General features: G+C 55.7%; 4 protein-coding genes and 1 pseudogene across 7 annotated transcripts in view; 3 read left to right on the top strand and 2 right to left on the bottom strand.

The window, feature by feature from the left end:
- Window positions 1-23,679, top strand: part of LOC135404463 (C-type lectin domain family 2 member B-like) — a 110,472-nt gene that overhangs the window by 12,337 nt on the left and 74,456 nt on the right. The gene's annotated exons all lie outside the window — the stretch shown is intronic.
- Window positions 1-23,679, bottom strand: part of LOC135404462 (C-type lectin domain family 2 member D-like) — a 110,023-nt gene that overhangs the window by 20,702 nt on the left and 65,642 nt on the right. The gene's annotated exons all lie outside the window — the stretch shown is intronic.
- Window positions 1-23,679, top strand: part of LOC135404803 (uncharacterized) — a 79,139-nt pseudogene that overhangs the window by 9,196 nt on the left and 46,264 nt on the right.
- Window positions 1,125-2,358, top strand: LOC135404802 (zinc finger protein 239-like). Its single transcript, XM_064639533.1, has 2 exons — window positions 1,125-1,131; window positions 1,628-2,358. Exons 1-2 carry the CDS (start codon window positions 1,125-1,127, stop codon window positions 2,356-2,358), a joined length of 738 nt encoding a protein of 245 aa, XP_064495603.1.
- On the bottom strand, window positions 15,659-19,135 carry LOC135404431 (class I histocompatibility antigen, F10 alpha chain-like). The gene is made up of 5 exons (XM_064639178.1): window positions 18,798-19,135; window positions 16,953-17,216; window positions 16,554-16,829; window positions 16,006-16,278; window positions 15,659-15,890 (listed from the first exon to the last, which is right to left on the bottom strand). The coding sequence occupies exons 1-5, from the start codon at window positions 18,871-18,873 to the stop codon at window positions 15,679-15,681; spliced, it is 1,101 nt and encodes a 366-aa protein (XP_064495248.1). The 5' UTR covers window positions 18,874-19,135; the 3' UTR covers window positions 15,659-15,678.

Genomic DNA, 23,679 nt, shown 5'->3' with positions numbered 1-23,679 from the left:
CCCCCCGACACCGCCCCACAGACCCACAAGAACCCCCCAACCCGCTCAGAGCCCACCCAGAGCCCCCAAACCCCAACTGTGGGGAGACCTTTCTGGGCACTGGGGGTGCCGGGAGCCCCCCCGGCTGCGGGGGCAACTCCTCCGTGTGCCGGCAGAGCCGCAGCGCCCAGCGCTCCCCACCTCGAGCCCACCGGCGCCCCCCCCCCGCCCCCAGCGCCCCCCGGGACGGCAATTTGGGCAGGGGGGAGGGGGGGGCGCCCAGGCCGGGCCCCCCCGCGCTGTCCCGGCCGTGGCGGCTGCGGCGGGGGCCGAGTGCGGGCGGGAGCGGCCAAGAGCCCAGCGCTGCCCCATCCCGACCTGCCCCAGCTCCAGCCCCGCTCCTGCCGCGGGAGGCCATGGCTTGGGGGGCAAGGGGGGGCAAGGGGGGGGCAAGGGGGGCCCAAGGGGGCTGGGCCAGGGGGGGAAGGGCTGCAGGGGGCGGATCCCGGAGGAGGAAACCCGCCAAAAGCGGCGGCCCAGCCGAGGGAGGAGCCGAGCGGGAGCACAAAGAAGAGCAGCCAAAAGGTCCTGGCGGTCGCTCGGCAATGGCGGGGGGGGCGAGAGCGGTTTGGGGATCCCCCGTGAGAGCCGGGGGGGAACCCCGGTAGCCGCGGAGTGGGGAGAGCGGAGAGGGGCGATCCCGGAGCTGGGGGACCCCTGGAATGCTGGAGGGGGGGGAGCAGAGAGGGAGCGCCGGGCCCCTTAAGCGGGGGTCCCGGAGAGGGGGAAGGCCTTGGAGTGTGGAGAGGAGGGGGGGCCTTGAGGCGGGGTGGGAGCCGAGAGCGCCAAGAGGTTTGCGAGGGTGGGAGGCGAGATAGGAGGGCCGGCCGGCCCCGGGAGGCAGAGTGGGGAGAAGTGAGCCCTGGGACCCCCCTGGCAACACTAAAGGGGACCCCGGCGAGTGGGAACCCCCCGGAACTGCGGGACCCCCGGCAGCCCGGAGAAGGGGGAACCCCAATGCAGGCAGAAGTGCCATCAGGCCAGACAGGGGGGACCCCCCTAACCCCAGAGAGCAGAGAGGGGGAACTCCTGGGAGGGGATTTTGGGCTGAATGTTTGTGGTTTTGGGGTTTTTATGGGCACAGGATGCCTGGTGAGTTCTAGGGCTGGACTTGGGCAGGAGAAACACCCAAGGCAATGTGCTCACCCCTTGTTTCCCCCCCCCCCCCATCAGGATTTCTGCTTCCCAAAGCTTGGGCGGATGGAGGAGGAGGCTGCAAGGAAGAGGAAGATGCCGCGGGCCCCCCAGGCAGGTGAGGAGGAAGTCAGTGCCCCTTTGGGTTGGTCTTTTGTCTTTTGTGGCCGTCCTGCCGGGGCCGGAGTTGGGGGGATGTCCTTGGGCTTCCCTGTGGGCTGGAGGCAAATCCCCTGCCTGTCCTTGTTGCTTCCTGCCCCAGGCCCCAAGGTGAGGCCGGAGAGCGCGGAGGACAAATCCCGGCGACAGAGCCTGGTGGGAGAGGCCGTTTTGAAGGGCTCCCCGGCGCAGGAAGGCAGCGGGGAGGAAAAGGGCCGGAGATGCCCCCGCAGGAGGGGCTCCAAAGCCAGCCCAGGGGGCTGTGAGGAGGAAAGAGCCAGCGTGTGCCGGGAAGGCGGCCGGAGCTTGAGGCGGAGCTGCGAGCTGGTGGTCCCTGAGCAGCCTCCCAGCAGAGAGGAGCACTTCAGGTGCTTAGAATGTGGGAAGAGCTTCAGGACGAGCACCAACCTCCTGAGGCACCAGCACATCCACAGTGGGGAACGGCCCTACAAGTGTAGGGAATGTGGGAAGAGCTTCAGTGACAGCGCCCACCTGCTCCGACACCAGGTGATCCACAGTGGGGAAAAGCCCTACACGTGTGGGAAATGTGGGAACAGCTTCAGCCAGAAGTCCTGCCTGATCCGCCACCAGCTCATCCACACTGGAGAACAACCTTACACCTGTGGGGAATGTGGGAAGAGCTTCAACCGGAGATTCAACCTCCGCACTCATCTGGGCCTGCACTCCAGGGAACGGCCCTACAAGTGCTTGGAATGTGGGAAGAGCTTCAGCCAGAGCTCTGATCTGATCCACCACCAGAAGATCCACAGTGGGGAACGGCCCTACAAGTGCCCGGAATGTGGAAAGAGGTTTAGAACCAGCTCCCATCTCCTCATGCATGAGCAGATACACACGGGGGAGAGGCCCTTCCGCTGCAGCGACTGCGGGAAGGGCTTCAAACGCAACTCCCACCTCGTCATCCACCGTCGCATCCACACCGGGGAGAAGCCCTACAAGTGTGACGAGTGTGAGAGGAGCTTCACCAACAGCTCTGCCTTGACCTACCACCAACGGACCCACCAGTAATGGAAGCCCCGAGTGCCCCAACTGCGGGAAGAGCTTCGGCCGCTGCTCCAACTCCATCAGCCATGGGAGGACCTGCATTGGATGATCCACAGGGACCCCCGTTGGGCACAGACCTGGTGACCAACATTCCTGGTGATCCATGTTGGGCAGTGTATTGGGGCCTTGGGCATAATGTATTTAAGGAGGAAAAAAACCTTGTGCAGATGGAATTGGGTGCAGAGAGGAGCAGAGTGGGAATAGGGGAGAGGAACAGCTCTGCAGACCCCCAGGGCAATGCAGGAGGAGGGGCAGGAGGTGCCCCAGGCCTAGAGCTGAGATTCCCCTGCAGCCCAAGGAGGAGCCCACGGCGGAGCAGGGGATGCCCACAAAGAAGGATGTGAGCCCGTGGGCAGCCCGTGCTGGAGCAGAGTCCCTGCAGCTGCTGCGGCCCCAGAGAGCTCCAAGGGTCTCACTCAGCACTGCTGGTTGTGGGGCCACTCAGAGGGGCTTTAGGCACAGGAATTGTCCTTCCTGGCCCCAATGGAAGTCTGTGACTTTCTCTGAAATTTGGAGAACAAAAATAGGATTCCACTTGGGTTGTTCTTCAGGTTGTTCATTAAAAAAGCAGGAGCTCATTGTCTCAAGGACTTGCACAGCTCCGAGGGGTTTTCAGTCCCAGCCCCCCAGGTCACCCCCCAAGGTGCTGGACGGCCCTTCAGACCCACCTGAGCCCACCCCCCATGTGCCCACCCTGTGCAGGGCAGCTCGGGGAGCCCCCGGGACAGGGGATGGTGCCTCTGGACCTGCCTCCCGAGGGGCTTTTGCCACCCCTGGGGGGCACAGAGGGGACAGGGGCACCCTCAGCTCCTCCTGCCACGAGCTGAGCTGGGACAACAGCCTGAGCTCCCGGGGTCTGGGCAGGTCCTGCTCCCTCCTGGGGCTTTGCCTGGATGCTCCTGTGCTCCTCAAATAAAAACACAAAAAGCTCATAATCCCCCAAGGGCCCAGCAGTCACAGCTCTCCTCAGCAAAGCAAAACCGGTTCCATAGGAGTGATTTGTGGAATATTTATAAGGAAAAAAAGTCAAAAAACCAGACCAAGGATCAACTGACAGAGACGAAAATACCTGTGGATGCTGCTGTTGAGTCACTGGCAACTGCAAAGTGTTTCTATACTTACTAAAACTATATAACCCCCCTCCAGCAGGTGTTGTTGGCATAAAATTATTACCAGGCTGGTACTTGCCCAGGTGAGAACCCTCTGTCTGTGTCTGCAAAGGGAAGACCCCAAAGGATGATTTTCTTCCTTTCCCAATGCTTGAATTTTTATAAGGTTTAATTGATGCCACGTTTTGTTCCTGTCCCCGAGCCCCAAATTCCTCCTGGTGGGGCAGCCCCGCCGAGCTTTGCAGCCGGGAAACCCGATCTGGGGGTTTGCTCCCTGTTCCTCAGGTGCTTGAACACAGCAGAGGGGCAGTGGGACCCTCCAGCCCCGCCCCAAGAGCCCGTGGGGGCAACTCCCCGGGCAGCCCGAGGGACAGCGCCAGGGCGGCCGTCAGGGCCCCGAGGGGACAGCGGGGACAGCGGGGGGGCTGCGGCGAGGCCCCCCCACGGCTCTGGAATGGCAGATCCAGAATGGGAGTTGGGGAAGGGGTGCGGAAAAAAGGGGGGACTCGAGAGCACCCGTCACCCCCCACCCCCAGAGCCCGAAGCAGGGTGTCCTGGGGCAAAGCCCCTGGTGAGACCCCCCAAAGCCCTGCAGCCCCCCCTGCACAGGGGGATGCAGGGACTGGGAAAGGGATTGCAGGGGTTGTGGAGCTGGATACAGGGGTGCAGGGGGGTCCCAGAGCTGGGGAAGGAGATGCAGGGGGGTCTCATTGCCCAGGAACGGGGATTCAAGGGGGGCCCGGGGTCAAGGCAAAGGGGGGCTCCCCCCGGGATGGGGGTCCCGGGGGGGGCACACACGCTCCGGGGGGGGCACACACGACCCCCGTCAGCATCTTGGGGGGGCGGGGGGGCAGGACCCGGGAAACGGCGGCGGCTGCTGGGAAGGGACTGGGACTGGCTGGGATGGACTGGGACAGACTGGGACACTGGGATACAGCAAGAGCAACACCGGGACCCCTTGGGACCAGAGCTGGGGCAACAGGGATCATACTGGGAGAACTGGGACTGTCAACGAACGGGAATAAAACTCTCTGTCACTGCAATGTCAGGATTAGAAAGCGATTTAATTTTTTTTGGCACTGGGTGCAGGGGTGGGGGGGTTTCCTCCCATCACCCCCACACTGGGCTGTCTCACACCCTGGTTTCTGTGGATGTAACTAATACATGTGCATTACATTTCCCCAAACTCATGCATATATACTAAACACTCCCACAGATTCTCTCACACATTTGAATCAGTTTTCAGAACTCATTTACATCAGAGTAGGGGTCTCTTGAGGGTCTCTGGTGGCCGTTGGGGGAACATCCCTTCTCCAAATTATCCTTCTTTGGTCACAGGCCTGAAAAAACAGTTTCTTCTTCTGGAATGCTTCCCAGCTCTGGGGGCTGGCCAAGATACTCCTTCTTATCAGTGCTGCTTTTCCCGGCATCAGACCTGGCCCCGGGGGGGATCGGGGGTCGTTCCCAGCCGGCTCCGCTCCGCCCTCGGGCCCCGCTGGGGCCGCCCCGCAGTTCCCACCCGGCTCCGCCGCACGGCCCGGGCCCCGCGTGTCCCGCTGCCGCCTGCCCGGCCCCGCCGAGCCCAGAAACGCCGCCAAATCGCTCAGAGGGACCAAAAACCCTTCCCGTGGGCAGCGAGGGGCGCGGGGGGTCCCTGTGAAGGCCCTTCCCCTCAGTCACTGCTGGGCACCCGCCGCCCCCGCCCCGAGCCGGGGCCCTTCCCAGCGCTCCCAGTGTGCCCAGCCAGCCCCGAGCGCCCCAGGGAGGGCTTCAGCTGGGCACGGCACACAAGGGCTGCTGGGGGGTCCCACCTCACTGCGGGGCCCTTGGTTCTTCCCAGGCTGGGCAAACCCGGCGGGTGGAGTTTTGTGCCAGAACTCTGTCCCCTCCTGCGCTCGGCCCACGGGATTCGGGGCCGTTTTCCCTTTTTGGGGCAAATAAATCCGAGGTGTTGAGCACTGACAGGACGCAGCAGCCCTGCAGCCTGCGGAGCCCGGGCTGGCCTGTGCCTGGCAGAGGAACAAAGCAGCTCAGGGGCAAATGACTCAGTGGTTAATTGGCCTAAGAAATTGCTCCTAATTAGGGGGCAGGAGAAGTGAGGCCCCAGGGCTTCCTGGCCAATGCACACAGCTGGGAAAGCTGGGCCAGGAGCTCCACAACACTGTATTTGTGTCTTTTTTCAGATAGATCTGGCATTGCATTGATTGATTCTCAATATTTTATGCCTGTTTAATGATATTTTATTGATTCTCTTCAAGATCAGGATCATCATCTGGATCCTTATGGACATGGCGCTTTCCAAGGACAGCAGGACACAGGCAGAGCCAGGAGAACCAGCCTGCAATCACACAGTGCCACCGGGGAGAGATGTTGTAGAGCAAAGACTCCCTTCAGGTTGGAAGGAAACTCTGCATTCAGTGAGCTACCTGGAGAATGTGTGCCCACAGCTCTGTGAGAAGCTGACAGCAGGGAATAACATTCCCAAGCAGCTGCATCTCTGCCCGGAAGGAAGGACTGTCTGCAGGTTCCGACACTTCTGAGTTTGACCCTTCAGACCATAGTGACCCTTTCAGAGAAAACGCTGAGGACAAGTGTATTTGAAGAGCTCAAGCTGACTGAGAAGGGCTGCAAAGCATCCTGGAGAGCTGATTTCCAAGATCTCCGTGGGCATTTGGCACCTTGATAAACTTCTCTTCTTCCCTCAGTGCCCAGGGAACACCAGACAAGGTCACCCAAGGGTTTCCCTTGGAGTGCCCTGGGCTTGGCTGGTGGAATCTTCCTGGGGGAGGGCAGGGATGAGATGAAGGCAGCTGGGTGAGACTTTGGAATGGAAGATCGTGCCTGTTTGGGACTTTCTGTCTTGAAAGCAAGCTCACCATGAGCTGTAGAAGGCCCTGTGCTGGGTAGATTCAGCTACTTGAATAAAGTTTTCAGTTTAAGATACTTGTTTTTTAGGAGCTCCTGATACCTCCAAAAGCCAGGTCAGGATTGCCAACAATTTCCTTTCCTATGTGGATATAATTACTTGGCAGGATTCTGTTGTGGAGTCTAATGCTCTGTACTAAGACATTTCTGGACTAGTATTCCAAGGAGCATCCCAAGCATTGTATCCTGCTCCCTTCTCTAATGTATCCATGTACAAAAGTCAGTAACTTCCTTTTCACAGCCTATTTATTTACCTAAATTAGTTCATTTGACTTACATATATTAAGGGCTGGCTTTATTTCCTGGTCTATTTTTCCTGATGAAATAAATAATCCAACAGTTCTGCTGGAGTCCAAGTTCTTAAATCACTGTAGATTTCATTGCATGTATTATGTAACAGGTTGAAAACTTCCTTAGCTGGCAGCTGGAACAAAACTCCATCCAGCTCCCAGGGCTTGCAAACCTCCTTCTTAAACAGCAGGAAGAGCCACAGTAGATGCCCAAGTGCTGCAGAATGGCAGGAAATGCAGGCAGTGCAATGGTTGCAGTGTGTGAATCTCTGCAGTTCAGCAGAGGCTCCTCATCCCTCTGGAGCAGGGAGGTCACTGCTGGGAAGTTGTGCTGTGCAGAAGCCTTGAGCTCCTGTGGCAGGACGAGCACAGGGCAGTGCCACGGCCTTTGTGGGGAAGATCCTGCCGGGCCTGCCAAGTGCTGCTGCTCTTTGTAAAGCGGGAGAGTTGTGGGTCCTTGCGAGGAGGAGAATGAAGATGTTCAGCAGCAGAAAGCAGAGCAGAGCAGTGCCCTCCTTTTGTCCGGGACTGCCAAGGGGGCACTGAACCTGGCGAGCCCTGAGCCAGGAGCAGCAGGAGGGTAGTGTAAACCCGACAGTCCTGGAACAGCAGGAGAGGCTGCAGAGCTGGAGAAGGAATTCTGCGGGAATACTCAAGTCCGGAATGCTGCTGGAAGCGTCCCTTTGGCCCCTAGAATTGCCCTGGGAGTTTGCTGCCAGGCTTTGCTGCTCTCCTGCTGCAGTGAGTCAATGGGAGCTGCCGGGTGCTGTGGGCTGGCGATGCCGTGGGGAGCAGCTGCCCGGCCGTGGTGCCCCTTGCCGTGGGTGCCGTGCGGGCTGACGGTGCCGGCGGGTTCCGTGGCAGCGCCGGAGCCCGGCGGGATCCGCAGCGCGTCCCGCCCGGCGCTGCAGGACCGGCAACGGCAGCGAGGGCTGCCAGGCCTTGGGAAAGCTGCGACCTGCAGGAGCTGTCAGGGCTCCAAGGCACAGCCCGGGGGGCCAGCAGAGACACAGAGTTCCTGCCGTGCCCATTCCCGTTCCTGCCGTGCCCGTTCCCATTGCTGGTAATGCCCAGCCTGCTCCCAGGGTCCCCGTTCCTGTCCCCAGTGTCCCCATCCTGGTCCCCCACATTCCCATTCCCGCTCCAGGTGTTCCCATTACCAGTTGCTGGTAATGCCCCACCTGTTCCCCAGACCCCATCCTGGTCCCCCATGTCCCCATTCCCATTCCCGGTATTGCCATTCCCAACTCCTAATGTCCCCATTCCCAGTTCCTGTTGTCCCCAACCTTTTGCTGGCTTTCCCATCCAGTTCCTGGTGTCCTCATCCCTTTCCCCATTGTCTCCTGGTGTTCCCATTCCCTGTTCCTGGTGTCCCCAACCTGCTCTTGGTATCCCCATTCCCAACTTCTGGTGACTCCAACTTGTTCCCAGTGTCCCCATCCTGGTCCTCCAAGTCCCCATTCCCATTCCTGCTGTCCCCAACCTGCTCCCAGTGTCCCCCATTCCTGTCCCCCTTGTTCCCATCCTGGCCTTCCACATCCCCATTCCCAGTGTTCCCATCCCAGTCCTGACGTCCCCATTCCTGGTGTCCCCAACCTGCTCCCTGTATCCTCATCCCTCTCCCCAGTGTCCCCAATGTCCCCATCCCAGCCCCCCTGTCCCCATTCCCATTCCTGGTTCCCACAGAGGAACTGCCGGATGCTGGAGGAGGAGCCAGGATTTATTGCCCAAAGCAGGAGATTTTCACACCAAAATTAAAACCCTGGTGACGTCACCACTGTCCCTGTGATGTCACCGCTGTCCCTGTGATGTCATTGCTATTTCTGTGACGTCACTGCTGTTTCTGTGACGTCACCGATGTCTCTGTGATGTAACCACTGTCTCTGTGATGTCACCGGTGTCCCTGTGATGTCACTGCTGTCCTTGTGATGTCACCGATGTGCCTGTGATGTCACTGCTCTCTCTGTGATGTCACTGCTGTGCCTGTGATGTCACCGTTGTCCCCAGGGTTGTCACCGATGTTCCCAGTGATGTCACTGCTGTCCCACCAATGATGTTCTCCCACTTTTTCCACTTTAGTTAAGATTTTTTTAATCTCTTTTATATTTAAAAAAATATTTTATATATATTTATAAATTTATATATATATATTTATATATATTTTAGATATATATTTATATATTTATATATATTTATATATTTACACATATGATATATATTGATATATTCATTTATTTTATATATATTGATATATTATATGTATATTTATATATTTATATATTTAACATATATTTTTATGTGTACATTATATATATTTATATGTTTACATATTTTATATATTTTTATATTTATTTATTTTTATATGTATGTATATATTTATATATTTATATATAAATATATTTATATATTTATATATATTAAATATTTATATATATTTATATATATTTGCATATTCATATATTTTTTATATACTGTTGTATATATTTTATATTCTCAGCTCCTCCCTCCAGAGCATTCCCTTGCTCATTCTGTTCCCTCCCAGGGCCAGTTTCTCCCTCTCAGGGTGTCCCAGCACTGCCCTAAATAGGATTTATATCCATTTCTGGCTGGAATTTCAGCCCATGAAACAATCGGCTTCAATCAGTTCTCTGAGGGTCACTGGGACAATGGAACTAAAGCCACAACCTGTAAGTAAATTTACTCGTTGAAGTTTTAATTAATTTTATTTAATTTAATTCAATTTAAGAAATTAAATTTAAATTTAATTAAATTAATTTAATTTAAGAAATTAAATTTAAATTAAATTTAATTAAATCAATTTAATAAGTTTAATTTAACTAATTAAAAATTAAATTTAATTTAATAAATAAATAAATTTAATTTAATAATTTAAATTTAAATTAAATTAAAATTGAATTTAAATTAAATTAATTAGTCAATTTAATTTATTTAATTTAGTAAATTAAATTTAAATTAAATTAAATTAATAAATTAAATTAAAATAAATCAAATTGATAAATTAAATTAAAATTAAATTAAATTAAATGATTTAACAGTTCCTCGAAGGCACAGAAATTACAAAACACCTACAACCCTCTGCCTCGGATGTTACAATTTATATGACACTCTTTGTTCAATCCTGTTTTTTTCCACGCTCAGGCTTTTGCCCTGGTCCAAACCCATTTCCTACAGCATGGACATGGCCTAAAACAGCAAAGATGTTCTTCTGAAACACGCTGATGTCCCCTCTCCTACACTGGGAACACCCCATTGTCCCTCTTTCAGGGACACCAAGGCCACCCCGATGTCCCCGTGCCACCTTGGGGACACCAGAAGGGCCCTGGGGACACCCCGATGTCCCCTGGGCCACCTTGGGGACACTACAGTGTGCCCTGGGCCACCTTGGGGACATTGGGAGGGTTCTGGGGACACCAAGATATCCCTATTCCCATCTTGGGGACACCGGGAGGGTCCTGGGGACACCGGGATGTCCCCTGTGCCACCTTGGGGACACCTCAGTGTCCCTCCTTTGGGGACACCAAGGCCACCCCCATGTCCCCTGGGCCACCTCGGGGACATCAGGAGGGTCCTGGGGACACCTCGATGTCCCCTCTCACACCTTGGGGACACCCCAATGTCCCTCTTTCGGGGACTGTCAGAGACTGAAATGGTTAATGATTTATGCATTCTAGGAGACTTGCATGATACCTCTGATGAGCAGTCGGGCCCCTCCCTCCCTCCAGTGCTGAAGGTGTGAAGTCCTGAAAAGACAAGAGCTGAGCTTGCAGGCTTTTGACTATTGATACATCTGATGAGCAATCAGGACCCTCCCTCCCTCTGCTAAACTTGAAAGGCGGGAACCAGGCGAAACACAAAAGACACAGCACAGGCCTAGAAGATGCCTCAGGTGGACTAAGCCCTAAAAAGGCAAGAAGTTGCCTCAGAGGGGCTAAGCCCTAAAAGGCAAACAACCCCTCATGCCAGGGAGGTGCCAGAGCATGCTGAGGGTATATAAACTGACTGGTGACTTTGAGAATTTGAGTTCTCCTTCTCCCCCACCGCCTGCGAATCAAGACCATCGCTCTCAAGCATCACTGGAAACCATCGCTCTCAAGCATCGCTGGATCCAGTGGGCGGTGACTATGTCCATTTCTTTTATACTCTCAGCTTCTCTTTCCCCTACTCTCATCCTGGTTTTTCTCTCCCCTAAACAGTTTCTCCCCCCCAAAAAGGGTTATCTCTGTGCTGCTTGTTTTATGGCGACATCCAAGCTGTTAGCATGCTTGTTGATACAAGATTGTTAAAATAAACCTTGCCAGTATATGTTTTCAGACACCGGTTATTTAGTGTCGTTTCACTTTAATCCACCCCAAGGGAATTATTGATAAAAACCTGAGTTACCCCCCCCTTCCCCTTTTCCTGGGGCGGGTCGTAACAGGGACACCAAGGCCACCCCAATGTCCCTGTGCCACCTTGGGGACACCAGGATGTCCCCTCTCCCACCTTGGGGACACTTCCCATCCCAGGTCCGTGACTTCCTCCTGGACCAGCCGAGCTTTGTGTTGGGAGACTCGAAAACCACTCGTGGTGGTTTGAAACAACGGGAATTTTAAAAAAACTGATTTAGAAGGTTTGCTGTAATTTGTCCTAATGTGAAGGAGAAGAAGTTTTCAGACACACACACACACAATTTGGTGTAGGGGAAGGGGGAATATATACAATTTGTATATATATATATATACACATATATATACACACACACACATGTAACAACTTAACTATCTCTTCTATGGTGTGGTGGTTTGAAAAACCTTTTCTCTGAGGTAGTAATGGTTTGCCCCACTGATAATACTGGAGCAATCAATAGTCCACGTGCACCCTACAGAAATTACATACCCACAGAAACGGAAGAGAAGGTGGTGGATAGTTTAGAAGGTAGGTAGCCATGATCTGAGCCAGGAGGAAGCAGGGGGCCAGTGAGCCCCTCTGGGGGCCAAGGGCCCCCAGCCCCCAGCTGAGGCTACGGGAGACCCGGGAGAGTGTCAAAGCTGGACCGGGTCCTGTAATCAAGAGCTGGAAGAGTTCCCTTACTGTCAGCAGCAGCAGAAGACACTGAAAGCGGCAGCAGAGCAGTCCTGAACAGAGACAAGGGTGGCTAAAAGCCAAAAGACAGCCAGTAGCAACGAGATAACGTGAAGCCGGCTGAGAGACACAGAGATGTTCCTGCAGGAGGGAGAGCTGGCAACAAAACAGAGGTAAACTCAACAGAGCTGGTTTGGGGTAAGACTGTATCACTCTCCCAAAACCCAGAGACTTTCTGAAGAGGAGGAGTGGACTTCCAAACCCTTAGGGAGTCCCAAAATGCAACAGCAGCGAGAGAGAGAATAAGAGAAAGGAGCTGAAAATCTCGGAGTCGTCCTGAGAGCTGAGCCAGGACGGAATGTGGAGGAGGCGGCCGTGCCCTGTGCTGCTGCTGCTGCTGTTTCTATCAAGCTGGTGAGCTGAGACAGAGCAGAGGAGCTCTGGTAAGACTGAACTGAAAGCTACCTTAAATGCTCTAACCCAAGAGAAGTGAAGGTCTCCAAGGAAAAACCCCCAAAGGCTCGGGCTCGGGGTTGGAATTTCCACAAAGTAAGAACAAAAATCCTGACTGCCACACTTAAATCTGCTGCCTCAGCAAAATGAAGGACACTAACCAGTGCCACAAAAAACTGAAATGAAGGAACTGTGGCCTGAGGAGTGACAGAAAGACTTTTCTCTTTTCTTCTTAGACTTTTATTGAAGGAAAAGAGGAATTTAATTCAATGTAAATATATATATGTGTGTGTAAATAAACCTTTGTAAATATTTTCCCCTTCCCCCAATAACGAATGGTTGTGTTTTGTCTGAAAACTCTCCACATGAGGTGAAAAAGATATCAAGTCCATACCATCACTAAACCCTCTCACAAAGACAAACTGTGGGAGGGGGGCTTGAACTTAGAAATTAGATTCTTGGGAGTTTCAAACCACCACACGACTGAAGATTCCTGCCAGACAAAAAGGGCCAGGACAGAAAGCTCTTGCTGCCCATGCAGTGCCCAGGGTGGCCCCCCAACTGCATCTGAAACCCAAAGGTTCCAGGTTTTCTTTCCTGGGGGAAAGGCCGTGACATCCCAGAGAGTCCCGTGGCAGACAGGTGGGGCTGCACTGTGGGGGTGTGAGGTGTTGGTTCTTTGGTTTCCAGGGGCTATTCCAGAATGGAGAGGACAGGCTGTGACATCACAAAGGGGCCCATGGCACATGGGTTGGGCAGCACTAGGGGCTGTGAGACATTGGTGTTTTGGTTTCCAGCAGCCATTCTGGAATGGAGGGGATAGGCCGTGACATCACAAGAAAGCCCATGGCACAGGGGTGGGGCTTCACTTTGGGGTTGTAGGGCGTTGGTTCTTTGGTTGCCAGGGCCCATTCCAGTATGGAGAGGATGGGTTGTGACACCACAAAGGAGCCCTTGGCACACGGATGGGGTTGAACTGTCACATGGTGGGGGCTTGGTTCTTTGGTTTCCAGAGGCTATTCCAGAATGGAGAGGATAGGCCAGAATGGATAGGACAACAAAAGGGCCCAAAGCACATGGGTTGGTCTGCACTATGGTGTGGGGTGTTGGTTCTTTGGTTGCCAGGGCCTATTCTGGAATGGAGAGGACAGGCTGTGACAAGAAGTGCCTGTCAGAACTGCAAAGACGGACGCACAAGAATCTTATGTGGGCATATTCTCTGCTCTGCCCTGCACACCTTTGTGCTGGGGTCAAAACTCAGCCTCTCTGCTTCCCTCTCCTGAGGGACTTGTTCTTAGACATCCCTTTCCCCTATGCTCCTTTCAAAAGCCCTCCTGGCAATTCCCAAGCCTGTACCCAGCTCTCATCCCCTCTCTGTCCTCTTCCCACTCCCCTGGTCAATCCCAAGATCCCAGGACAGGGATCCCAGTTGCTTGGCTGCACTCCCACCTAGTTCCATATGCTGGGCCATGATATCCCAGCACTGGAGCAGCCAGGTCAGCAGGGGCTCTCCCAGCTGGAGGCTGAAATCTTTTCACATCTCTCACAGCTCAGCCGGGGATGGGGATCGGGTGATTATCTCTGGCCCTGCCTCTTGCTCCTGTTCTGAGGGCTCTGCTTCCCCTTCATCCCTCACGAACTGAGCTGATTTGGTCTTGGATTTCTTCTGCAGAGGGGCAACTGCTACTGGCACAGGTTGTTCCTCTGCAGTTTGAGTGGCCACGGTACCTCTTGGTCTCCTTTCCTCCTCCTCCCTCTGAGGGCACTGGGTCTTAGTTTAACAAGATTACAACTTAGAAAGTAAGAGACTTCAGGTGGAAATGTGGAAAAGAAGAAACCTTTTATTAACAAAATCTGAATAAACAACAAATGGAGCAACCAAAAACTTTCAGAAGAAACAAAACAAAGTCCCAAATCCCCCGGTGGGGGGGAGAAACTGTCCCGGCAGTTCAAAGCTCTCGCAGCCCCGTGTGCTCGCAGCCAGCAGTGAAGGAGTCCCTGTTCCCAGGGGCAGTCCCCAAAGCAGAACACCTCGCTCCCAGATGGGTCGGTCTCTCTCTCTCTCTCTCTCTCTCTCTCGGTTGTTCTCCACGAGGTGTCCCGGGGGGAAAAAACTTCCTCTCAGGAAAAGAGAGCAAGGTGGCCAAAACCAGCTCCCGCTCTGTCCGGTCCCGGACAAACCCCAAAAGCCCCCGAACAAAGGACCCCCCGCCCTCCCCGCGGCCACCGCGGTGTCCCCGAGAGCCGCCCTCCCCCCACTGCCCCTGCCCAGCGCCTGCGGCTCCGCTCCAACCCACCCCATCCCGGGAGACACAGATGGGAATGGGGGGGACACTGGGAAACAATTCCAACACCTCTTTTCAAACCTCTGACACCTGGTTCCCAGACATTCCCAAAGAAGGGGCTTCCCGTGGCCTCGAGCCAGGGACCGACCTTTGTATTGAACCAACTCCTGGAGAGACACGTTCCCATCCCTGTCCCCATTCCCATTCCTGGGGTTCCCATCCCGCTCCCCATTCCCACTTCCTGCTGTGCCAACCTGCTCCCAGTGTCCCCGTTCCTGTCCCCACTATCCCTTTCCTGGTCTCCCATGTCCCCATTCCCATTCCCGCTGTCCCAGTTCCCATTCCTGGTGACTCCAACCTGCTCCCAATGTCCCCATTCCCATTCCTGGAGTTCCCATTCCCACTCCTGCTGTCCCCAACCTGCTCCCAGTGTCCCTATCCCTGTCCCCAATGTCCCCATCCCAGTCCCCCCTGTCCCCATTCCTATTCCTGGTTCCCACAGAGGAACTGCCAGATGCCGGAGGAGGGAGTCAGGATTTATTGCCCAAAGCAGGAGATTTTCACACCCAAATTAAAGCCTCAGGAATAATTGTGGTCCTGGGTTTCACATGGGAAAAAGCAGGAAGTTGATCCATCGGGAAGAGCCACAGGGGGGCCGGGGTGGGTGGGAGCAGCGGGATGAGCTCTGCCAGCAGCTCCTGCCTTTCCGCAGGGAGAGGGAAGGGGCGGATCCAGCTCCGGGATCGCTCAGGCTGTGATTCCTGCTGGGATGAGAGCGGGGAAAGGAGTCACCATGTCCCTGTTCCCATCCCAGGGGATGGAGCCGACTGTGGAGCCCAGGGAGAGTAGGAACTGCTCTGGAATCCCTCCTGATCCTGCACCGTCCATCCCACCCCAATCCCACGCCAATCCCACCCCAGAATCCAGCCCTGATCCCAGTCCACAATTCCACCTGAGCCCACTCTGGAATCCTGCCCTGAGCTGGAATCCCCTTCCAATCCTGCTCCAGCCATTAGGCCCCCATTCCCCTCTGGAATCCCGGCATCCATCCTGGGATCCCTGCCCAGAGGATCTGGATCCACACACGCTGCTGGGACTCACTGGTGGGTGCAGAGTCGTATCCATTCCCCTCCCTCTTCCCTATGGAAAGAAAGCGGGATCAGCACCCGTGGCACAGGATCCCCGGAATGCTGCCGGGCGGATCCGTGCCCCTTCCCGACCCCCATCCCGGGAGTTACCAGATCGGAGCTTCAAGACACCGACTCCCACGAGGCCGATGATGATGATGATGGCGGCAGCGATGACGGACACAGCGACCAGCACTGGGATGGAATTCCTGACAGATTTCGGCTCTGGGAAGGGCAGGAGGGGGACGAGGGGGAGGGTTACCCCCATCCCGCTGTCCCACACTCCCAAATTCCTCCTTCCCAAATGCCCAGCTCCCACATTGCCCGTTCCCAGCCTCACCCCAGGCGAAGATCCCGGGCTCCGGCATTCCGGCGTGCTCCACCCGGCACCGGTACTGCTCCCGCTCCCCCGGCAGCGCCTCGATCCTGGCCCAGCTGTGGAAGGTGCCGTCGCTGTTGGGAACGATCCCGCCCCACTCCGTCTCCTGATCCCGCACTTCATCCCCCTTCAGCCAGTTGATCCCGATCATCCCGGGGTAGAATCCGTACGCGTGGCAGGACAACGTCAGGATCCCGTGTTCCTCTTTCCCGGACACGTGGACATCGGGAGGATCTGGGATGGGATAAAGGTGAGATCCATCCATGGAATTCCCATGGGAATGGGATTGGAGTGAGATCCATTAACAGAATTCTCATGGGAATGGGACTGGAGTGAGATCCATCCATAGAATTCCCACTAGGGGAATGGGATGGGACAACAGTGGGATCCATCCATGGAATTCCCATGGGAGTTGGATGACTCAGATACATCCACAGAATTCCTCAGTTCCACCCTCCCTAATCTCACATTTCCAAATCCCATTCCCATGGGAATTCTGTCTCCCTCACCTTTGCGCTCCAGCGCCTCCTGCCCATATCCAATGTGTTTCTGGAGCACTTCCAGGCAGGTGTGCTCCAAGTAATTCATCATGTTTTCCACCACAATCCCATCGTGTTCCCATTTCCTCTTGGTGATCTGGGCAGCTCCATCGGCCGCCACGAAGCTCCCGGATCCCAGCTCGAAGGAGATGAAATCCCGCCCGTCGTAGCCATACCGACTGGATCCACGGACGCTCCCGTCGGACAGGAGGTCACAGCCATAAAGCCGCTGCACCGTGTGAAGACCTGGGATGGTGGGATCCATGGAATTGTGTCCCAGCCCCACAGATCCCGTCCCAGCCCCTTGGAGCACCCTGGATCCCCAGCCCAGCCCCACAGATCCCCCATTTCCCGGCTCCCCCCACTCACCTCTGCTCTGGTTGTACCGGCCCCGCAGTATCTCCAGGGCTGTGGCAGCCACGAGCCGGTTCCCCTCATTGATCTGGGTCTGTTCATCCCAATATCCCGGCTCGGCTCCGGCCGCCATCCACGGCGTCAGCGGCTCCGTCCGGCCCCGCTCGCTGTCGTAGCGCGTGAAGGGGATCCCATCCACGTATCCCATGGACAGGTATTGAGGGATCCCCGGGCTGGGCTCTGTCACCGCCATGTTCAGGTAACGCAGGGAGTGGAGAACTGGGGGGACACGGAGATTTGGGGGGTCTGGGGGGGTCATGAGTCAAGGAAAGGGGGAACTGGGAGAGCTGGGAGAGCTGGGAAAGCCGGGAAGGGGGTTTGGGGATCCCAGGGCCAAGGAAAGGAGGGTGTAGGAGGGGGCATCCAGGGGTCCCTGTGCCCAGGAAAGGGGGGCCCGGGGGGCCCCAGTGTTGAGGACAATGGGGTCTTGGTGTCTGGGAAAGGCAGGAATGGGGGTCCATAGGGTCCCGGGGTCAAGGAAAAGGGGGATCTGGGATCTGGGAGAGGCAGGATAGCTGGGAAAGGGGGTACAGGGGGATGTTGGTGCAGGATAAGAGGGTTCAGGGGGGGTCTTGGTGCCCAGGAATTGCAGTCGAGGGCATTCCCGGTGCCTGGGACCCCCCTGCAGGAAGCACAGGGAGTGGAGAACTGGGGGGGGGTCACAGAGATTGAAGGGTTTGGGGGGTCCAAGGGTCAAGGAAGTTGAACTGGGAGAGCTGGGAAGGGTCCAAGGTTCAAGGAAAGAGGGGACTTGGACTGGGAGAGGCAGGATAGGGGATCCAGGGGGGTCCAGTGGTCCCTGGTGTTGAGGAAAGTGGGGTCTGGGGGCTGGGAAAGGCAGGAACGGGGGTCCAGGGGGTCCCAGGGTCAAGGAAAAGGGAGGATCAGGGGGCTGGGAGAGGCGGGATTGGCAGGCAAAGGGGCACAGGGGGGTATTTGTTGAGGATAATGGGGTTCAGAGGGGTCCTGGAGCCGGGGATGGGGGTTCAGGGGGTCCTGGTGCAGGAAAAGGGGGTTCATAGTGGTCCCGGTACAGGATAAGGGGGTTCAGGGGGGTCCCAGTGCCAAGAATAGGGGTTCCAGGGTGTTCCTGTTTTGGATAAGGGGGTGCAGTGGGATCTTTGTGCCTGCAATGGGTGTTCAGGGGGGTTCCCAGTGCCCAGGAATAGGTGTCCAGGGGGTCTCTGTGTCCAGGAATGGGGGTTCAGGGGGTCCTAGTGCCAGATAAGGGGCTTTAGGGTGCTCCCAGTGCTGCGGGAGGGGGTGCAGGGGGGTACAAGCGCCCGGAAATGGAGGGGGGGGGGATTCTCGTGCCCGGTAATGGGGTTTCAAGGGGGTCCCGATGCCCGGGAATGGAGGTTCAGAGGGGTCCTCTTCCCGGTAATGGAGGTTCAGGGGGGGTCCCAGTGCCCAAAAATGGAGGTTGACGGGGGTTTCTGTGCCCGAGAATGGCTGTTCAGGGGGGTCTCGGTGCCCAGGAATGGAAACTGGGGGGTCCTGGTGCCGGATAAGGAGGTTTAAGGGGGTCCCCGTGCTGATGAGAAAGGGTGCAGGGGGGTCCCAGTACCCGGAAATGGAAGTTCAGGGGGTCCCCGTGCAAGGGAATGGGTGTTCAGGGGGGTCTCCTTCTGGGAATGGGGGCTCAGGGGGTTCCCGTGCCCAGCAATTGGGAGTCAGGGGGTCCCGGTGCGGAGGGAGAGGGTGCAGGGGGGTCCCGGTGCCCGGAAATGGAGATTCAGGGAAGTGCCGGTGCCCGGGAATAAAGGTTGAGGAGTTGCCCGTTCCGGGGGTCCCACTCACCCTCCGGCTGCCCCATCGAGACCTCCAAGACCCCCAGGATCGCCAGGAGCGCCCCCAGCCCCAGCGCTGGAGCCATCGCGCTGCTCCGCTGGCCCCGCTGGGCGCAGTTCGGGAGACGCGAAAGCGAAAGTGGCCGAGGGAGCGCGGGGGGCGGGCCCGGGGGAATTGCCGGGAATGCCCCGGGATCCCCTTCGGGACCCCTCCCGGCACCGCCCCGGGTCCCCCCGCCACCCCCGGGCCCCCTGGACGGGCCCGAGCGGCGGGACCCCCGGGCCGGGCCGAGCTGAACTCGCGGGCCCTGCGCTTAAACTCGGCCTTAAAGGCGCCGCTTTGGGGCCAAAGCGGGGGAAGCGCCGCGATCAGCGGATGCCGCGGGGGCGGGGGGCGATCGCCCTGGGCCAGTGCCCGCCCTGGGCAGCCCCCACTGCCCCCCGCTTGGGTCCCGGGGTCAAGGCAAAGGGGGGCTCCCAAAGCCCCTGCCAGGGGGGAGCGGGAGCTGGGGCAGGAGCTCCGTGGGGAGAGAAAAGGGGGGGACAGCGGGATGGGGGTCCCGGGGGGGCACACACGCTCCGGGGGGGACACACGACCCCCGGGGACCCCCCTCAGCTCCTCCCGCGGGCGGAGGCCGAGCCCCAGCCCAGGGAGACGAAGCCAAAGACGGAGCCCCGACCCCCGTCAGCATCTTGGGGGGGCGGGGGGGACAGGACCCGGGAAACGGCGGCGGCTGCTGGGAAGGGACCGGGATGGGCTGTGATGGACTGGGATGGACTGGGACATTGGGATACACCGGGACCAGGACTGGGACCCCTCGGGACCAGAGCTGGGGCAACAGGGATCATACTGGGAGCAACTGGGACTGTCACCAAACGGGAATAAAACTCTGTCACTGCAATGTCAGGATTAGAAAGTGGTTTAATTTTTTTAAGCACCAGGTGTGTGGGTGGGGGGTGGGGGGATCTCCTCCCATCACCCCCACACTGGGCTGTCTCACACCCTGGTTTCTGTGGATGTAACTAATACATGTGCATTACATTTCCCCAAACTCATGCATATATACTAAATACTCCCACAGATTCTCTTACACATTTGAATCAGTTTTCAGAACTCATTTACATCAGAGTAGGGGTCTCTTGAGGGTCTCTGGTGGCCCTTTGGGGAACATCCCTTCTTTGGTCACGGGCCTGAAAAAACAGTTTCTTCTTCTGGAATGCTTCCCAGCTCTGGGGGCTGGCCAAGATGTTCCTTCTTATCAGTGCTGCTCAGGCACTGTAGGGACTAATTTGGACCTTTTGGGAACAAGTTAGAGTCTTACATGAAGTACAAAAGGACGATAATTCCTGAGGATCTGGGCAGTTGTTGGGAAAGATCATCCTCATTTTCAGACCCCTCTCCATGGGTGAAACGAATTCCAGTGACTGTGAGGACAGTGATTATTGTCTTTCCTGCATTTCTGTGAACTGTTGTACCGATGTTTGTAACCCAAAGTGTTATAAAGCTCATCAGTGAGACTTGCTGAAAATTTCAACAAGTCTCAGAGGGGGAAATGTTGGGAAAATCTTTAATTTCAACAAATAGAGTTTAAGTCTTGTGAATTCCTTCAGCTGTACCAGGCAGGGCTGAGTCCTGGATCCACCCACGGCTGCGTTCAGGTGGATATCTTAGTCCTGAGACTAAACCACGTGGGCCTGAGCAGCACTGATAAGAAGGAGTATCTTGGCCAGCCCCAGGGCTGGGAAGCATTCCAGAAGAAGAAACTGTTTTTCCAGGCCTGTGACCAAAGCAGGACAGGTTGAAGGAGGGATGTTCCCCAAAGGCAGCGGAGCAGCGCGATGGCTCCAGCGCTGGGGCTGGGGGGGCTCCTGGGGCTCCTGGGGGACCCGGGGGGCAATGAAGGGTCAGTGGGACCCCCTGGAACCGGCACCTCCTGAACCCCCATTTCTGGGCACCAGGACCCCTCTGAACTGCCATTCTCGAGAAGAGGACTCCTCTGCAGCCCTTCCCTGGCACAAAGACCTCCCTGCACCCCCTTATCCATCCCTGGGACCCCCCTGAACACCCTTTCCCTGGGCACCAGAACCCCCCTGAGCCCCCATTCTCAAACTGGTACTGCCCTGAACCCCCATTCCTGGGCATGAGGAACCCCCTGCACCTCCTCCCCCAGTATTGGGACTCACCTAAACCCCTTATCTGGTACCGGCACCCCCAGAAGCCCCATTCCCGGGAATGGGAGACCCTCTGAATCCCCATTCCTGGGAAGGGGACTCCTCTGCAGCCCTTCTCTGGCATGGGGACCTGCCTACACTCCCTTATCCAGCCTCTGGAACCCCCATTCCTGGGCACAGGGACCCCCTGAAAGACCATTCCTGGGAAGGGGATCCCCCTGAACTCCCATTCCCGAACACGGAAACTGCCCTGAACTCCCATTTCTGGGCACTGGGACCCCCCTGAACTCCCATTTCTGGGCACTGGGACCCCCCTGAACCTCCATTTGCAGGCCCAGGTACCCCCCATACCCCCGTTCCTGGTACCAGGGCCCCCTGAATCCCTATTCCTGGGCACCAGGACCCCCCTGACCCACCTCACCCAGCACTGGGACCACCTGAACCCCCATTCCCAGACACGAGGACCCTCCTGCACCCCATACCTGGCCCCAGGATGAGAAGGGAAAATGTTCAGTCGCTATTGGGAAAATGCTGCCCTGCTGTTGACAAGGGAGACTGTTCAGCTGCGGGTGCTGGGGAGGGTGTGAAGGTGCCTGCAATCGGCACAGGTCAATCAGTGCCAGTGGAAGGGGCGGGGCTGTTGCTCAGAGAACAGCCGGGTTGCCGGTGAGCGGCCAATGGGGAGCTGCCCAGAGGCAGCCAATGGGAAAGCTGCGCGGGGGCGCGAAGGGGCAGCCAATGGGAGGGTGCGATGGAGCAAATGTAGCCAATGAGCAGCCAGTGGGACACCGAGCGGACGGACGGGCAGCCAATGAGGAGCCGTCGCCAGGGGAAGGCGCTGAGCGACTGCGCACGCTCCGAGAGAGGAAGACGTTGAGCCTTCACCCCCCGCGACCACCGAGACGAGCAGCAGAGAGAAGTGCGCAGGGCCAGGGGCGTGTCCCGAGATTTACAGAGAGCACCGCCCACTGCCCGTGGGTCATGAATATGTAACACACGTGACGTCTTGATCAGGACGGGATCTACATCCAATACCGCACTGATGGAAGCCCTTTCAACCTAAGGCGACTGAAGGCCCACACCATGACCTTAAACCATCTTGTCCGGGAGCTGCTTTATGCTGATGACGCCGCCCTCGTCGCTCACACAGAAGCAGCTCTGCAGCGTTTAACATCCTGCTTTGCTGAGGCTGCTGAGCTCTTTGGGCTGGAAGTCAGCTTAAAGGAAACAGAAGTTCTCCATCAACCTGCACTTCAGGAAGTCTTCCATCATCCCCACATCACCATTGGCCAATCAGAGCTCAAATCACTCCAGCAGTTTAATTACCTGGGCAGCCTCATCTCCTCGGATGGTGAGATTGACGGAGAGATGGACAACAGGTTAGCAAAGGCATGGAGAGCTTTTGGAAAACTCCATAAAAGAGTTTGGCGAAATAAACACTTGAAGAAAAGCACAAAGATCAGTGTTTACAGAGCCATTGTGCTGTCTACTCTCTTATATGGATCCGAATCATGGGTCATCTACAGCCACCACCTGCGACTCCTGGAACGCTTCCATCAACGCTGCCTCCGAACAATCCTAAACATCCACTGGTCAGATGATGTGACCAATCCATCTGTTCTAGAACAGGCAGCAGTCACAAGTATTGAGGCCATGTTGCTGAGAACACAGCTGTGCTGGGCAGGGCACGTCTCCAGGATGAAGGACCAACCACCCCCTCCCTAAGATCGTGCTCTGTGGTGAACTTGCCACCAGCTGACGCAAGAGAGGAGCCCCGAAGAGGAGATACAAGGACTGCCTGAAACAACATATCAGCCTTGGCCATATTGATCTTCATCACCGGTCTACTCTGGCCTCCAGTCGGGAGGTCTGGAGACACCCCATCTCTAACGCTGCTGCTTCCTTTGAGAACGCAGCAGGATCACCATCGAGGAGAAAAGACAACGCAGAAAGAACCGTGTCCTGTCGATCCCATCCAAGGAGTCTTTCTGCTCTGCCTTTTGCAACTGGACGTGTCTATCTCGTATTGGCCTCTTTAGCCACCAGTGTGCTTGTAGCAAATGTGGGCAGAGCCCTTCCCAAATCTTCATTCGCGAAGCCCAGCCATGATTTTGGATATTAATTTGGGAGTCTGGACTCATTGGTTTATTTGGTTCTGGAACTGGTATTTGGTTTATTTGGTTTTGGAAACAGGTATTTGGTTAATTTTGTATTAAGGGTACTTCAGGTTGCAAAGAAAGAATCTTAAAGAAATCCTTTCTGGTATTTTGGATATTAACTTGTGATTTCTGGACCTATGAGTTGATTTGGTTTTGGAAACTGGTATTTGGTTTATTTTGTATTCTTGAACCATTGGAAACAAATTGGGACCCCCTTGGAGGGACAAAGCTGTTGATGCTCCAGGGGTTCCAGGATCCTGAGGATTCCAGTGCCCACTGAAAGTGTTATTCAGGGAGATCCTCTCAGTCCCTGGATCCAGGGAGTTTCAAGCAAGGTCCCTGGGATTTTATAAGGCATTAAAAGGTTTATAAGAGGTATATAAAGGTATATGAAGATATATAAAAGGTGTACCTACCCAACATAGAAATGGAGCTCTATAATATAATATGATTGACTTATAAAAAGTTGTGATAGAACTGTAAAAGAAGAGGTGTGATGCCTCAGAGCTTTTTGGAATTTTTAACTTTGTTATATTTTAGAAGTAGTGGTGTAGTGATTGT

The sequence above is a fragment of the Pseudopipra pipra genome, chromosome W, assembly GCF_036250125.1.
Source record: "Pseudopipra pipra isolate bDixPip1 chromosome W, bDixPip1.hap1, whole genome shotgun sequence".
Classification (NCBI taxonomy): Eukaryota; Metazoa; Chordata; class Aves; order Passeriformes; family Pipridae; genus Pseudopipra; species Pseudopipra pipra.
This window is presented reverse-complemented; position numbering and strand designations above follow the sequence as displayed.